We start from the raw sequence: 16,389 nt of genomic DNA, 5'->3' as shown, positions 1-16,389 counted from the left end.
AGACAGCATATTAAAAAGCAGAGACATTACTTTGCCAACAAAGATCCATCTAGTCAAGGCTATGGTTTTCCAGTAGTCATGTATGGATGTGAGAGTGTTGGACTATAAAGAAAGCTGAGGGCAGAAGAATTGATACTTTTGAACTGTGGTGTTGGAGAAGACTCTTGAGAGTCCCTTGGACTGTAAGGAGATCCAACCAGTTCATCCTAAAGGAAGTCAGTCCTGGGTGTTCATTGGAAGGACTGATGTTGAAGCTGAAACTCCAATACTTTGGCCACCTGTTGCGAAGAGCTGACTCATTTGAAAAGACCCCGATGTCAGGAAAGATTGAAGGCAGGAGGAGAAGGGGATGACAGAGGATGAGATGGTTAGATGGCACAGCGACTCAATGGACATGAGTTTGGGTAAACTCCAGGAGTTGGTGATGGGCAGGGAGGCCTGGTGTGCTGTGGTTCATGGAGTCGCAAAGAGTCAGACATGACTGAGCGACTGAACTGAGCTTAAGACCGTGCACTTGTACCAAAAGGATAGACAAATAGACCAATAGAAGCATTCAGAAAGGCCATGGACTTCCCTCATAGCTCATTTGGTAAAGAATCTGCCTGCAATGCAGGATAGACTCGGGTTCAGTTCCTGTGTTGGGAAGATCCCCTGGAGAAGGAAATGGCAACCCACTCTAGTATTCTTTCCTGGAGAATCCCATGGGCAGAGGAGCCTGGCAGGCTACACTCTATGAAGTTGCAAGAGTTGAACACTACTTGGCGACGAAACCACCACAGAAAGGCCATAAATAGACCCAGGTTTATATAGAGACTTGATTTATGACAAAAGGGGGACACTTAACTTATAAAAAATGAGTTAAAATTTTGTTTAAACAAATGGTTCTGGGGCAATTGAGTTTCCAAATAATAATAAAAAAAGAAACTTAATTTACCTACACCATATACAAAATCACTTCCAAATTATTGAGTATACAGATGTGAAAGGCAAAAGTAAAGATTTTTGGAAGAAAATATAGACTTTTCATGACCTTGAAGTATACAAAGAGTGTAAAATATCAGGCCAAGAAAGTACAGATTATAAATGAAAAGATAAACTTCACTATATTAAAATTAAGAATATATGTTTATTAGCAGACTCCATTAAGATGAAAGAGCAAGCCTCAGAATGAAAGTTGATATTTGCAACCTGTTTAACCTACAAAAGATTGTTGTACAGACTGTGTAAGAACTCCTACAGATTTCTAAGAAGAAAATAGGACACTCCATGGAAAAATGGGGAAGATACTTGAAGAGGCATTTTTAAAAGCAGTAAGTATTTGAAGTGTTCAAGCTCATACTCAGGGAGACGTGAAACCCATCTTTCAGACCATGAGTTGATGAGAATGTAGAGTAATGGAAACTCTCTCACACTGCTGATAATAATGAACATCATTACCTTTAAAAAAGTTTGGATAACCCACCAAAGTTTAGCATTTTCTCAGTTATTTTATTCCTAATGATTCTAAGCAGAATGTATGCCCATGTGCATCAAGACCATTATAGAATTATCACAGTAGCATTTCCTTATAATGGCTAGAAATTAGAAATACCTAAAATGTCCTGGGTGTTCATTGGAAGGACTGATGCTGAAGCTGAAACTCCAGTACTTTGGCCACCTCATGTGAAGAGTTGACTCACTGGAAAAGACCCTGAATCTGGGAGGGATTGGGGGCAGGAGGAGAAGGGGACAACAGAGGATGAGATGGCTGGATGGCATCACCAACTCGATGGACATGAGTTTGAGTAAACTCTGGGAGTAGGTGTTGGACAGGCAGGCCTGGCGTTCTGTGATTCATGGGGTCACAAAGAGTCGGACATGACTGAGCGACTGAATTGAACTGAACTGAAAATGTCTGTTCACGGAAGAATGGACATTTTTGTAATGTCCACTCAATGGAATATTTTACAGCATTGAAAATGAACAAACTGCATGCATACACAGCAATATGGATGAATCTCAAACAGAAATTGGGCAAAAGAAGCCAGAGGCAAAGGACTACATACATCATTTCATTTATATTTAAATTAAAAAAAAAGAAAAACTGAATTATAGTATTACAGAATATGTACTTCCTGTTTGCCGTAGATGGCAAACAGGAGGAAGTAATTGCCACTGAAGTTTGGATAGTTCAGTCACTCAGTCATGTCCAACTCTTTGTGACCCCCATGGACTGCAGCATGCCAGGCTTCCATGTCCATCACCAACTCCCAGAGCTTGCTCAAACTCAATTTCCGTTGAGTCGGTGATGCATCGAACCGTCTCATCTTCTGTCATCCCCTTCTCCTCTTGCCTTCAGTCTTTCCCAGCATCAGGGTCTTTTCCAATAAGTCAGCTCTTTGCATCAGGTGGCCAAAGTATTGGACCATCATCTTCAGCAACAGTCCTTCCAATGAATATTCAGGATTGATTTCCTTTAAGATTGACTGGTTGGATCTCCTTGCAGTCCAAGGGACTCTCAAGAGTCTTCTCCAACACCACAGTTCAAAAGCATCAAATCTTCGGTGCTCAGATTTCTTTATGGTCCAACTCAAATCCATATATAACTCCTGGAAAAACCATAGCTATAACTGGATGGACCTTTGTTGACAAAGTAATATCTCTGCTTTTTAATATGCTGTCTGGGTTGTTCATAGCTTTTCTTCCAAGGAGCAGTGAGTGAGTGAGTGAAAGTAACTCAGTCATGTCTGACTCTTTGTGAACCCATGGACTGTCCATGGAATTCTCCAAGCCAGAATACTGGAGTGAGTAGCCTTTCCCTTCTCTGGGGGATCTTCCCAACCAAGGGATTGAACCTAGGGCTCCCACATTGCAGGCAGATTCTTTACCAGCTGAGCCACAAGGGACACCGAAGAACACTGGAGTAGATAGCCTATCCCTTCCCTGAACTATCAGGGAAGCCCTCCAAGGAGCAAGTGCCTTTAATTTCATGGCTGCAGTCACCACCAGCAGTGGTTTTGGAGCCCCAGAAAATAAAGTTTGTCACTCTTTCCATTGTTTCCCCATCTAGTTGCCATGAAGTGATGGGACCAGATGCCATGATCTTTGTTTTTTGAATGTTGAATTTTAAACCAGCTTTTTCACACTCCTCTTTCACTTTAATCAAGAGGCTCTTTAGTTCTTTGCTTTCTGCCATAAGGATGGTGTCATCTGCATATCTGAGGTTATTAATATTTCTCCCGACAATCTTGATTCCAGCTTGTGCTTCATCCAGTCCGGCATGTTGCGTGATGTACTTTCCATATAAGTTAAATAAGCAGGGTGACGGTATACAGCCCTGACATACTCCTTTCCAAATTTAGAACCAGTCTGTTGTTCCATGTCTGGTTCTAACTGTTGCTTCTTGACTTGCCTACAGATCTTAGGAGGCAGGTATGGTGGTCTGGTATTCCCATCTCTTGAAGAATGTTCCACAGTTTGTTGTCATTGACACAGTCAAAGGCTTTGGCATAGTCAATAAAGCAGATGTAGACGTTTTTTGGGAATTCTCTTGTTTTTTTCTATGACCCAACAGATGTTGGCAATTTGATCTCTGGTTCCTCTGCCTTTTCTAAATCCAGCTTGAACATCTGGAAGTTCTTGGTTTACATACTGTTGAATCCTAGCTTGGAAGATTTTGAGCATTACTCTGCTAGCATGTGAGATGAGTGCAACTGTGCGGTAGTTTGAACATTCTTTGGCATTTGAACAATTTTGGGATTTGAATGAAAGCTGACCTTTTCCAGTCCTGTGACCACAACTGAGTTTTCCAAATTTGCTGGCCTATTGAGTGCAGCACTTTCACAGCATCATCTTTTAGGATTTGAAATAGTTCAGCTGGAATTCCATCACCTCCCCTAGCTTTGTGTTGCTTCCTATGGTCCACTTGACTTCACAGTACAGGATGTCTGGCTCTAGGTGAGTGATCACACCATCATGGCTATTCAGAAGTTTGGATAGTGGGTAAGTTTATGGGGCAGCAGTATGTGGTTCTGGGGTGCTAAGAATATTCAGTCATTTAACCTGGGTAGCAGTTATATGAGTGATCACTTTATAATATTCATTTACTAGATGTTTATTTTATGTACTTTTTGATTGAAAAGTTTTAAAATCAAGTTATATACATGATACTATTTTAATCTTAAGATAGCTTTTTACATCTATCTTAAAACAGGCATGGTCGTGCTAAAGAGGCTGATGTTGAGTGAGTACTCAGTTGTTCAGTTATGTTCAACTCTTTGCAACACCATGTACTGTAGCCCACTAGGCTCCTCCATCCATGGAATTTTCTGGATAAGAATACTGGAGTGTGTTGCCATTTCCTTCTCCTGGGAATCTTCCTGACCCAGGGATTGAACCTGTGCCCCTTGCATCTCCTGTCTTGGCAGGCGGACTCTTTACCACTTTGCTACCTGGGAAGCAAGGCTGATGTTAGTAACACATAAATAATAATATTTCACCTATATGCACTATTCCATTTGGTCCATACTCTGTAAGACAGGCATGGCAGAAACTATTGGATTCTTTTCACCAGTGAGAAAACTGAGGCCCAAAGAAGTGAAATGTCTCATCCAAATCCATGTTGTTAGCAAATGACAAGAGGTGGGATTTGCAGTTAAAACCACAGTACAATGTTCTGGGTGTTGTATTTAAAATACAAAATAATGAGTGTTGGTCAGTATATTGAGAATTTAGTACTGGTTCAGAATGTAAAATGGTATGAGTGCTGTAGAAAACAGTGGCAGTTCCTTAAAAAGTTAAATATAAATTTACCATGAAAAGTTTGAAAGTATTAGACACTCAGCTGTGTCTTACTCTTTGTGACCTCATGGACTGTAGCCTACCGGGATCCTCTGTCCATGGAATTCTCTATGCAAGAATACTGGAATGGGTAGCCATTCCATATGACCCAGGATTTCCCCTCCTAGGTACACACCCCAAAGAACTGAAAACAAGGACTCAAACCAATACTTGTACACCAATGTTCATAGCAACATTATTCACAATAGTCAGATGGTGACAGCCACCCAATGTCCATCAACAGAGGAATGGATGAATAGAATGTGATCTGTTTATATGTACATTACTACTCTTTGCCCTTTTTGGCTGTGTGCTCAGTTCTGTCTGACTCTTTGTGCTGTGCTGTGCTTAGTCACTCAGTTGTGTTTGACTCTTTGCGATCCCAAGTACTACAGCTAAGCTCATCTGTCCATGGAATTTTCCAGGCAAGAATACTGGAGTAAATTGTCATTTCTTTCTCCAGAGTATCTTCCTGACCCAGGGACTGAACTTGCATCTCCTGCATTGGCAGATTGATTCTTTTATCACTGAGCTACTTGCATGTATTATTATTATGCTTATGTAAAATTATAAATATAAATATAGTATTATATAAAATTTATAAATATAAAATATTATTCTATGTTAAAAGGTTATACTTAGTATAAAAATATATTATACTATGTATAAAAATATAAAAGCATAAAAATATTATACTATGTAAAAAGGAATGAAATTCTGATACATGTTATAGCATAGATGCACCTTGAAAGCATGTTAAGTTAAATAACCCAAATATAAAAGGACAAACATGGTATGATTCCAATTATGTGCAGAATCTAGAATGAATTCATTGAGACAGAAAGCAGAATAGAGGTTACCAGGGACTGGGAGGAGGAGGAAATGGGAATTTAGTGCTTAATGGGTACAGAGTTTCTGCTTCACATGAAAAGATCTGGAACCAGGTTATAGTTTTGGTTACACAACCATTTTACACAGCCAATATTACACAGTGTGAATATATTTACACTGAACATGAATACCTAAAAATCATAAGGAATTTCATGTTATATATTTATTTTACCACAGTCAAAATAGTTAAAAAGAACACAGCCTAAATAAAGCGATAAAATTTATTTACCCTGTGTTCCCCAAACCAGGAAGCTGAGTTTACTCTGGGGGGATGGCTATGGTTAGGGGTACTGGATCTTTCTCCAGGAAAATCTCAGAGGTGTGTGTATTTTAAGTTTCAAGGCTAATTAACTTACCAGTCTTGACATTCTTCATGTTCTAGAGATTCTCCATGGTCAGCAGTGAATTGGTATATGACAAACCAAACAATTCTATGTCAGATAGGAAGTTCAGTTCAGTTCAGTTGCTCAGTTGTGTCCGGCTTTTTATGACCCCATGAATTGCAGCACGCCAGGCCTCCCTGTCCATCACCAACTCCAGGAGTTCACTCAAACTCACATCCATCGAGTCGGTGATGCCACCAGCCATCTTATCCTCTATTGTCCCCTTCTCCTCCTTCCCCCAATCCCTCCCAGTATCAGAGTCTTTTCCAATGAGTCAACTCTTCGCGTGAGGTGGCCAAAGTACTGGAGTTTCAGCTTTAGCATCATTCCTTCCAAAGAATACCCAGGACTGATCTCCTTCAGAATGGACTGGTTGGATCTCCTTGCAGTCCAAGGGACTCTCAGGAGTCTTCTCCAACACCACAGTTCAAAAGAATCAGTTCTTCGGCGCACAGCTTTCTTCATAGTCCAACTCTCACATCCATACATGACTACTGGAAAAACCATAGCCTTGACTAGACGGACCTTTGTTGGCAAAGTAACGTCTCTGCTTTTGAATATGCTATCTAGGTTGATCATAACTTTCCTTCCAAGGAGTAAGCGTCTTTTAGTTTCATGGCTGCAGTCACCATCTGCAGTGATTTTGGAGCCTCCCAAAATAAAGTCTGACACTGTTTCCACTCTTTCCCCATCTGTTTCCCATGAAGTGATGGGACTAGATGCCATAATCTTAGTTTTCTGAATGTTGAGCTTTAAGCCAACTTTTTCACTCTCCTCTTTCACTTTCATCAAGAGGCTTTTAGCTCCTCTTCACTTTCTGCCATAAGGGTGGTGTCATCTGCATATCTGAGGTTATTGATATTTTTCCTGGCAATCTTGATTCCAGCTTGTGCTTCTTCCAGCCCAGCGTTTCTCATGATGTACTCTGCATACAAGTTACATAAGCAGGGTGACAAGATACAGCCTTGATGTACTCCTTTTCCTATTTGGAACCAGTCTGTTGTTCCATGTCCAGTTCTAACTGTTGCTTCCTGACCTGCATATAGGTTTCTCAAGAGGCAGGTCAAGTGGTCTGGTATTCTCATCTCTTTCAGAATTTTCCACAGTTTATTGTGATCCACACAGTGAAAGACTTGGCACAATCAATAAAGCAGAAATAGATGTTTTTCTGGAACTCTCTTGCTTTTTTGATGATCCAGAGGATGTTGACAATTTGATCTCTGGTTCCTCTGCCTTCTCTAAAACCAGCTTGAACATCTGGAAGTTCATGGTTCGCGTATTGCCAAAGCCTGGCTTGGAGAAATTTGAGCATTACTTTACTAGTGTGTGAGATGAGTGCAATTGTACAGTAGTTTGAGCATTCTTTGGCATTGCCTTTCTTTGGGATTGGAATGAAAACTGACCTTTTCCAGTCCTGTGGCCACTGCTGAGGTTTCCAAATTTGCTGGCATACTGAGTGCAGCACTTTGACAGCATCATCTTTCAGGATTTAAAAGAGCTCAACTGGAATTCCATCACCTCCACTAGCTTTGTTCGTAGTGATGCTTTCTAAGGCCCACTTGACTTCACATCCCAGGATGTCTGGCTCTAGGTGAGTGATCACACCATTGTGATTATCTGGTCGTGAAGATCTTTTTTGTACAGTTCTGTGTATTCTTACCACCTCTTCTTAATATCGTCTGCTTCTGTTAGGTCCATACCATTTCTGTCCTTTATCGAGCCCATCTTTGCATGAAATGTTCCCTTGGTATCTCTAATTTTCTTGAAGTGATCTCTAGTCTTTCCCATTCTGTTGTTTTCCTCTATTTCTTTGCATTGATCGCTGAGGAAGGCTTTCTTATCTCTTCTTGCTATTCTTTGGAACTCTGCATTCAGATGATTAAATCTTTCCTTTTCTCCTTTGCTTCTCTTCTTTTCAAAGCTATTTGTAAGTCCTCCCCAGACAGCCATTTTGCTTTTTTGCATTTCTTTTCCATCGGGATGGTCTTGATCCCTGTCTCCTGTACAATGTCACGAACCTCTGTCCATAGTTCATCAGGCACTCTATCTATCAGATCTAGTCCCTTAAATCTATTTCTCACTTCCACTGTATAATTATCAGGGATTTGATTTAGGTCATACCTGAATGGTCTAGTGGTTTTCCCTACTTTCTTCAATTTAAGTCTGAATTTGGCAATAAGGAGTTCATGATCTGAGCCACAGTCAGCTCCCGGTCTTGTTTTAGATAAATGCATATTTTACATTTATATGATGGATATGTGAAGATATGTATACCTCATCTTAGAATTGAAGAGTAAGGGTATGTGTATGAAACAAAGAGGATAGTTTGTGTTGTTTCTTCTTGGAATGAGTTAGCTACAAGTTAGCTATATTTGTACTTCGAGAGTAAGCTAAATAGAAATAAAGCTGGAGACTTCAGATATTTTTGTGCTTTAACAGACACTCTTTAGATACTATCTATAAATCCACTTTCTAGAGATTCTTCTTGCTAAAAAATAAAATTGTTATTTAACTTCATTGCAGAGAAAATTTAAAAATAATCTTTGATATTCAGCTAGTGTAGGCTCTCCCAAGAGATCCTAATGGAGATATTAAGGCAAATAATCCATTGTGTTTCACGGTAATCCTTTAAAATATCGCACAGCCCTTGCTTTAGGGAAGCAAAGTGTTTCTTACAATGTAATTTTATATGCTTTTTTACATTCATACTGAATTTCTTTTCCTTTTACGTCTTTAGTTTCATTTTAGCCTTCTCTGCTTCTATTAAAAAGTTTAGTTTTGTGGATAATATTTTTCTACTTTCTAAGTTTGTATACTTCATATTTCTGAAAAATAAATGTAATCATTGTATTTGTCAGTTTTAAAATTGGGATTCATACACAGAAATGGCAATATAGTATTTTGGGGGAGTGATAGTTCTGGAGTGAGACCAAATGGATCTGAATCTTGGCTCTAGTCATTCTGTGACTGTGGGCAAGGCGTTTAATGCCTGTACACTTTGGTGTATTCATCTATAAAATGGAGCTGATAATATATACCATAGAGAATCATTAAAAATAATATTTTTAAAGCAAGTATAATGGTGCTGGCACAGACACACACACACAAATTCTTTTTAAATACAAAATAGTGTTAAATAAAATAGTATAAGTTCACTGTAACCCTGGGCTTTGTACTTTTATTTTTTCACCTGTGTAAATGGAAATCTTTAGCTCAGAAGGCAATGTGAATGTTATTGTAATGCCAATAATAACTTTTGTTTGGAGATTCTTTAAAAGAAAGTTGGTAAAAGTTACTGTTTAATATAATTATTATCAATGTAACCAGGATGTAACCAATTTTCAGTAGGAGAGAGAATAACTCTCAAGTAGTATGGAATAGTGGATTTTGGTGAACACCTTAGTTTCCTTTGCACCTTTGCCCTAGATCAGAAGGGCAACCTGTTTCTTACAGAATATATCAAATCAGTCATCATGATACACTAGCTTTTGACATAATAATTAATTCATATGAATTACCCAAGTGATATTAAGAAAATGATTTATATAATCTATGATGTGAGAAATCAATTGTTTCATTATTCATCACCCATTGTGCAGTTTTGATTTAATTTAGCTTGTTGTAGATTATTTTACTGCTCTATTAACATAATGATTTGAGCAATTATTTATAGTTTGTGATATTAAGTAAGAGATTTAGGGGATATTATCAGATAATTCACGATGGAATGATGTCTATGAATATTATGTGGAATTCTGCCATTTTAATTTGAGTACTGTATGCAGTTCGATCATAATGAATTCGTATTCTTCTACAAAATTCATGTAACAACAACATAAATGTAATTTTCCATTGACACAGAAGTTAGTACCAGTGTTATTTAATAAAGAATTGGTAGCTAATAATATCTTTGGTCCTCAGTTTCTTCATTTGTCTTTGGATGTATGATACTGTGGCTGGAAGATTCTGCAGTCACATGAAGAAAATAAATGATTTGATCTCTACCTTTGTTTCTTTTTAAGGCTAATTATTAATCTCCTTCTGTTGTTACTTCTTCTTTTCGAAATTTTTTATAAATATCTTTGTCCTGACTTTCTAGCATGTCCTCGTCATCATCTGGACTTAGGCTTTTAATAGTGATACTTGTGTTTGCTCATGTCGGTTTCCTTAATCATTTCTCTCTCAACATATAGATTGGAATGGCCTAATGCCAATCAAAGGCTTTCCAGAGGAATAAGATTATACAGGCACACATTCTTATTTGCAACTCCTAAATCTGAAAGCTCTGAAAACTCAGACTAATAGAAATAAAAATAACCCATTTATTGGCACATCTGAATTGACACAAAGTTTGTTTATATAGTCTGTTTCCAATTTATTGTGAATATTTCTGCATTTCATTACAGAAATATTAATGGTTTGCACAATGCTGCCCTAAGACTCTGATGAAGATGTTGCATTATGTATAGTATATACACCATATTGTCCTAACATCTGGAAAATTCATATATTCTGAAATACATTTGGGTGCAAAGGTTGCATGCAACCTGTAATCATGATTGTTTTTGGTATTCGGTAATCTAAGCACCCAGTAGTCTAGGAGTATAAAATTTACAATTTAGTTATACATTTTAATCTTTAACTTTTCTTTCAGATTAACTACAGTCATAATACATCAATGATATATTATGAAATTAAATGGTTTCAACATCCTTGAAATAATTATTTTAATGTGGTTAGCCAAATTCTCATGTTACATGATGTTACATGATATTTTTAAGAAATACTTGACTGGCTATACATATCATTTACAGAGATTACTAATGAATTCCAAATTAACATGAGTGATGTAAACAGTTTCCTAGCTTGTGAGTTCATGGCTGTTTATGGGATATCTTGGGATACTAAGACCACATTTTGCATCTATATTCAGCTCTTTGAGTGAGGCTGTATGACCCTTTCCTACCTCCCCTCCTCAAGAGAGGAAATCCTTTTATGTGGATTGCATTGTTATAGTGTCATTTCTCATTAAGATGTACAAATTATTAACCACATAACACTTTAGTGGGAGATATTAATATTAATTTGTTTGTAAAAGTCTAATTTTTAAACTATTACTTTTAGGTATTTACTACCAGGAAGTACACAATTCTTCATGAGAACACCAAGCTACAACTTGAAATACAGTTCACCTGGAATGGCTCGCTCCAATGTTTTGTTTACATCTCGATATGGCCATTTGTGAAACAGAAGGGAAGATCGCCATGGGTTATGCATAATAGCAATTCATTTTTTTCCCAATTTAACATTGAAAAGACAGTGACCATTAACTACTGTTTTATGTATATATGATATATATGTGTGTGGAAAATATGTACACACATGCACTCAAATAACACATATATTTATTATAATATATGAAAGAAAAATTAGCAGGAAACTGGATATAAGATTTAACCTTTCTGGAAATGTAATAAACCATGTTAAAATTGTTTACACAAATATGTGAATGTCTAGAATTTGCTAGGTTTATAATTAATACCTTCCTACTAGAAATGTTATTTTTGCTGCAGAGTATATAAAACAGAATTGATCTTGAAGATCCCATTACAATGTTATTTTCTAGATAATACTTTTGACTTAAAAAGAATTAATAGTATATTACTTTATTAATTCTCTTATATATATCTAGTAGCCATTTAAAATGAAGACAAAAATTAGAAGCTTGGTGTTGCTTGATGATAGGATTAAGTATAAAATGGGTGTGTCATTACTATAGCACACAGTAGCATGCTATTAATATAAAAATCCCACCTGGACTCTCCAATATTTTTATTCCTCAGTGTGGGAATCTAGCTACTTGTGAAAATGATAATGTAAATTTTCAGTAAGGCTCTAGTAAGATCACAATAACTGTCTAAAATGGAAGACAATCCAGTGGGTTAAAAATTAAACTTACTAGCTTATATTTTTATTTTTTATTGAGAGTCACATAAAGGGAACAGAAAATGGTGGTAATAGCAAAATCTTTCCATATGGCTTTTGTGTCTCTTACCACTCATACCACTTATGTTTTCTTTTTTGAAAGTATACCTCTGATGGGTACATATGGTCAAATTCAATTTCTTCTCCTCTTCAGAAGGGGAAGAGCTGATAATTTAAACTTATTTCAATGTTACAGAATGAATGTCACGTTATTTTATAAGTCTCTCAATTTTGAGACCAACGAACGTTGCAAAGACTAATGCAGAGTTTCAAATTGCACCATAGAAAGTCATCTAAATTATTACAAAAAGAAGATTCGGATTACTAAATGTGATTAGTCATGGATGTTCTCTTGAGAATTTCAAAAAAATCAAAATAGAGTATGAAGTTTTCTTCTTGTCCAAAGTTATTATGCATAATTTTCATAGCAGTTTACTTCCTTTTTTGCTTACAGTTTCAAAAACGATGAGTGAGCTTTCAGTTTTCTATACAAATATAAAAAATACCATGGATATCCTTCGAGACGGTGATAGTCACCTTTTAGAATTTTATTTTAATTTCTCCCAGTAGTTTTATTTTTCACAGATGGTAATTATTTGCGACATTCATGAATGTTTTGCCTCCTTTTACTATCCTGAAAGCTTTTTCCAGTAAATCGAGAAATGGTCCCAAAGCAGAAGGAGAACTGAGAGGGGCAAACTGGCCTGCTTTAATTCACAAGCTGGATAACTGACAACCCAAAGTTGTAAGTTAGATATATTTTTCTTTTAAAGCCATAATCTGAGGCTGTATTTGGATAAAATAGGTTCTTCCCTAAATTATTGCTAGTTACTGGATTCTTTATGACTACCAACCACTCATATTCCAATGGATGCTCTTCCTTGCTAATTGCATCCCAAAGGAGAGTTATTGTGTTTGTGGGAAAAGAGGATAAGGATGTCAGGATGAAGGAAATCACAGTGTAGCTCTGAGTGTTTATGACACCATTTTGTGAATTCCTAAATACGTTTAGAATTTTGGAGAATAAATAATGCTGGAATTGGGATATTAATAAAATCATTGTAAGAATGATCAGCAAGTAGGCCTTTTCGTGGAGCAATTTAAGTCATTTTTGGGGTTCAGATTCATGATTTGTTCATGAGTGAGACACAATTTCAAAGGTCTGATGTATGATATCAGTCCAGTTTCTTGGCCGCTCACTTGCATTAGCTTAAATCACAATGGTGACTTAATTTGCTAGAGTGAAAAGAATGTCTAACATGTCTCTCCCTAGGAAAAAAAATATTTTAAAAAGAGTAACTTTAAATGTATGAAAGTACCCAGTTAGTTATTAACAATCAAATTTGATTCCTCTAGCTACCCAAGTCTGACTTTTTTTGAGTGCTAGAATTTTCTTGCCCACATTTGCCTCTTCAGACTCATCTGGTTCTGATATGAGGAAGATGTGAATAAAAGCCATGTGCCCATTATTTATGTATACTACCTGGTACCCTGTGGACTATGGTTGTGTTCACGCTTATTCTTTAATGAGAAACTAAGAAGACTCAGTAATCAACTGTGAAAGTCCCTAGAGGCCATAGAAATGTTTTAGTAATATAAAATATTCTTTAGTTTTTATTATAAATTTTTTATTCATAGAGTTAAAATATATCAGTGTAAGTGATAGTATGGGTCTGACTCTCTTCTAAGAGAAAACATACCTTTTTATCTGAAAAACTCCAGAAACTATTCAGTCTTACCAGAGTTTTTAATAGAGAGTTTGGTTTACTTGTGATGAAAGCATATTTTCATTCTGTTATTAAAAGATACATCCCTGATCATTCTGTGACTAATGCTTTCCAGAACTGTATATGATTGAAGTTATTCCAGAACTGTCCAAGAAACAACCTTTTAATGTTAAATTATCATATATGAATATTGTATGAGATTGCAGATTAGTTTTCACTGTAATAATCCAGCACTGTAATAGTATTTGCTTCATGTATTTTGTTGAAGGAACTATTGTGATTCATATTATGATTATTAGCAACAATTTTTATTTTACCTTGCATGTATAAAAATTAAATTATAGTAAGATCAAATATGAAAATGGCAATAGAAATGTTAGATGCAAAGATCTATACACATTTTTTCATATATCTGAATTAGGTCTAAATATACAAAACTTTTTAAAGTTCTCCCCCTAAAACTAATATGAACCAAACTCAAGCAAAAAACCCCAGTCTTCTCATCCAGTACTTATACACAGCTAGATGCTAGTGGCTTGTAGCCATCAAGAAAAAGATTTCATTCTAATTCTTTTTTCATTAGAAAGTATATGATTATAGACTTTAGTTATCTAACTTTAAATTTCATGTTTTAATATAAATTAATCCAAATGCTCTATTTTAGCATGACAAAGTCATTCCACTTAAAAATTCTCTTTAAATTGAACCTTCCACATTACTTGACACTTTCAAAAGTACCAAAAAATTGGTAGTTGCATAAGCTCTATTATTTGTAGTTTTCTATAAAGCATTTGATTAATTCTTATATGTATATTGTTTAAAATATAATAGCAAATATGTTGAGAAGAATGACAATAAATACCTTCCTTTTCTGTTCTGTAATACTTTTTTAACATTTTGAGTCCTAGTTTACTTGGTCCTAAGGGTTAAACGATAAAAAGTATAAGTACAATTGTTGTGTTCTTGTGACCTGGTGATTTGTGAAATTTTCTTTTATCTTGAGATTGAGAAATCTAATAAAGCTTTCCAGAACTGAATTAGTTATCTAAATATTTTGGACTAGTGCTACTTACAAATAAATTTTGAAAGTGTATTACTCAAAGTTTTATTCCTTACACTGTTTTTTCTCTTTCTTCTTTTTAAACTTCAAGTACCATTTAAAGTTTTGACCTTTGCATAGACAAAGTCAAGAAAAGAGAAATCCTGCTCTTTAAAATATTGATTTATAGTGGTATATTTTTGCCTCAGCGATAATAAAACTTAGATAAGATGTGTTATTGGATCAAGTTCAGTTTTTCTGCTGAGATTTTTAAGAACAAGGTTGATGTTTCAATGTCCAAAAAGCATTAATTATTTGGATCCATATGAACCAAGACACATGGCTCTTGTGACCAAAAATGTTAAGTTAAAATTAATTGTACACTTTGAGATTGTTGCCTTTTTGGGTGTTTTTCCTTTTTGCCTTATAATGAGTGGGTATATGGTATTGAAGGAAAACTATGCAGGTGAAACAGTTTCTATTAACTGGACTGTATTAACTAAAAAGAGCTACACAAAGTTTTTACTTTATCCTCACCTGCCAATTTGAAAACTATTGGTAAAATCATTATTCAATAGGCTAATATTTTCTAAATTAGGAAGACTTACCTTACAAAAGTTATCAGATAATGCTGATATTTCTCTTTCAAAGACTAAAACAACAGTTTTAGTCCTGAGCTGGTTGGTTCATATATTAACGAATATACATACTACAACTTTGAATATTAATAGATTGGCTGAAGATTTTAGGTGTGAAGATTAGTTTGGAAGCAATACGTTTGCTCCCGTGAATCATGATGCAGATCATCCCCATGTGTTTTACTGCCTGTATATGAATGCAAATGTTGTTACAGAAAATATGCTTGAAATGCCAACACAGTGTGCAATTAGTCTTGCATCGTCATGCTTCAGCATGTGATACCTGTATGATGACATTATTTCAACTACTCAGATATGTTACTGTAATAAAAATGTTTAACATAAGAAAGCTGCATATGTCATCAAATGCTTATTTCTGTTTCACACACACACACACACACACACACACACACAGACACAGAGTTTTAAGTAGTAGAAGAGATTGGTTCTCAATTAACCAGGGTGATGAAACATATTTTCACAGTAAATTTCTGCTGCTGCACTGACAGTAGCTCTGTGAGGATCACTTTGTGCACATGTGCTCAGTCATATCCGACTCTGCAACCCCATGGGCTGTAGCCCGCCAGGCTCCTCTGTCAGTGGGATTATCTCGGCAGGAAGACTACAGTGGGTTGCCACTTTCTCCAGGGGATCTTCCCACCCAGGGATTGAACCTGTGTCTCCTATGGCTCCTGCATTGGAAGGCAGATTCTTTACCGCTGCACCACCTGGGAAGTCAGGGATAACTTTACCTGCTATTAAAGTCAGTTCAAGTCAACAAAATTGGTGTCAGTTCCTCTCTTAGTTAGCTGAAAGGAGACTGGCCTAAAATTTATAAATGGCATTTTTAGTATCACTGAATATGACATAACATCTTTCTAGCATCATTAATTATGACAATAGGATTA

The 16,389-nt window shown here is 36.2% G+C and overlaps 1 protein-coding gene across 14 annotated transcripts in view; it reads left to right on the top strand.

Annotated features, from left to right (window-relative positions):
• Positions 1–15,830, top strand: part of TTLL7 (tubulin tyrosine ligase like 7) — a 171,394-nt gene extending 155,564 nt beyond the window's left edge. For 9 of the 14 annotated variants that reach the window (XM_042250312.1, XM_060411236.1, XM_060411240.1 and 6 more), the window contains one exon: positions 11,217–15,830. In XM_042250312.1, the coding sequence (XP_042106246.1) occupies positions 11,217–11,337 (121 nt within the window). In that variant the 3' untranslated portion in view covers positions 11,338–15,830. Of the gene's footprint in view, positions 1–1,133; positions 1,311–11,216 lie in introns of all 14 variants that reach the window. The other 5 variants (XR_009599633.1, XR_006059911.1, XR_006059909.1 and 2 more) reach the window with 4 other exon arrangements.
• The last annotated feature ends 559 nt before the right edge of the window (positions 15,831–16,389 follow it).

The sequence above is a fragment of the Ovis aries genome, chromosome 1 (genome assembly GCF_016772045.2).
Source record: "Ovis aries strain OAR_USU_Benz2616 breed Rambouillet chromosome 1, ARS-UI_Ramb_v3.0, whole genome shotgun sequence".
In the NCBI taxonomy this organism is placed as follows: Eukaryota; Metazoa; Chordata; class Mammalia; order Artiodactyla; family Bovidae; genus Ovis; species Ovis aries.
The sequence above is the reverse complement of the archived record's forward strand: the minus strand, read 5'-3'. Positions and strand labels throughout refer to the sequence as shown.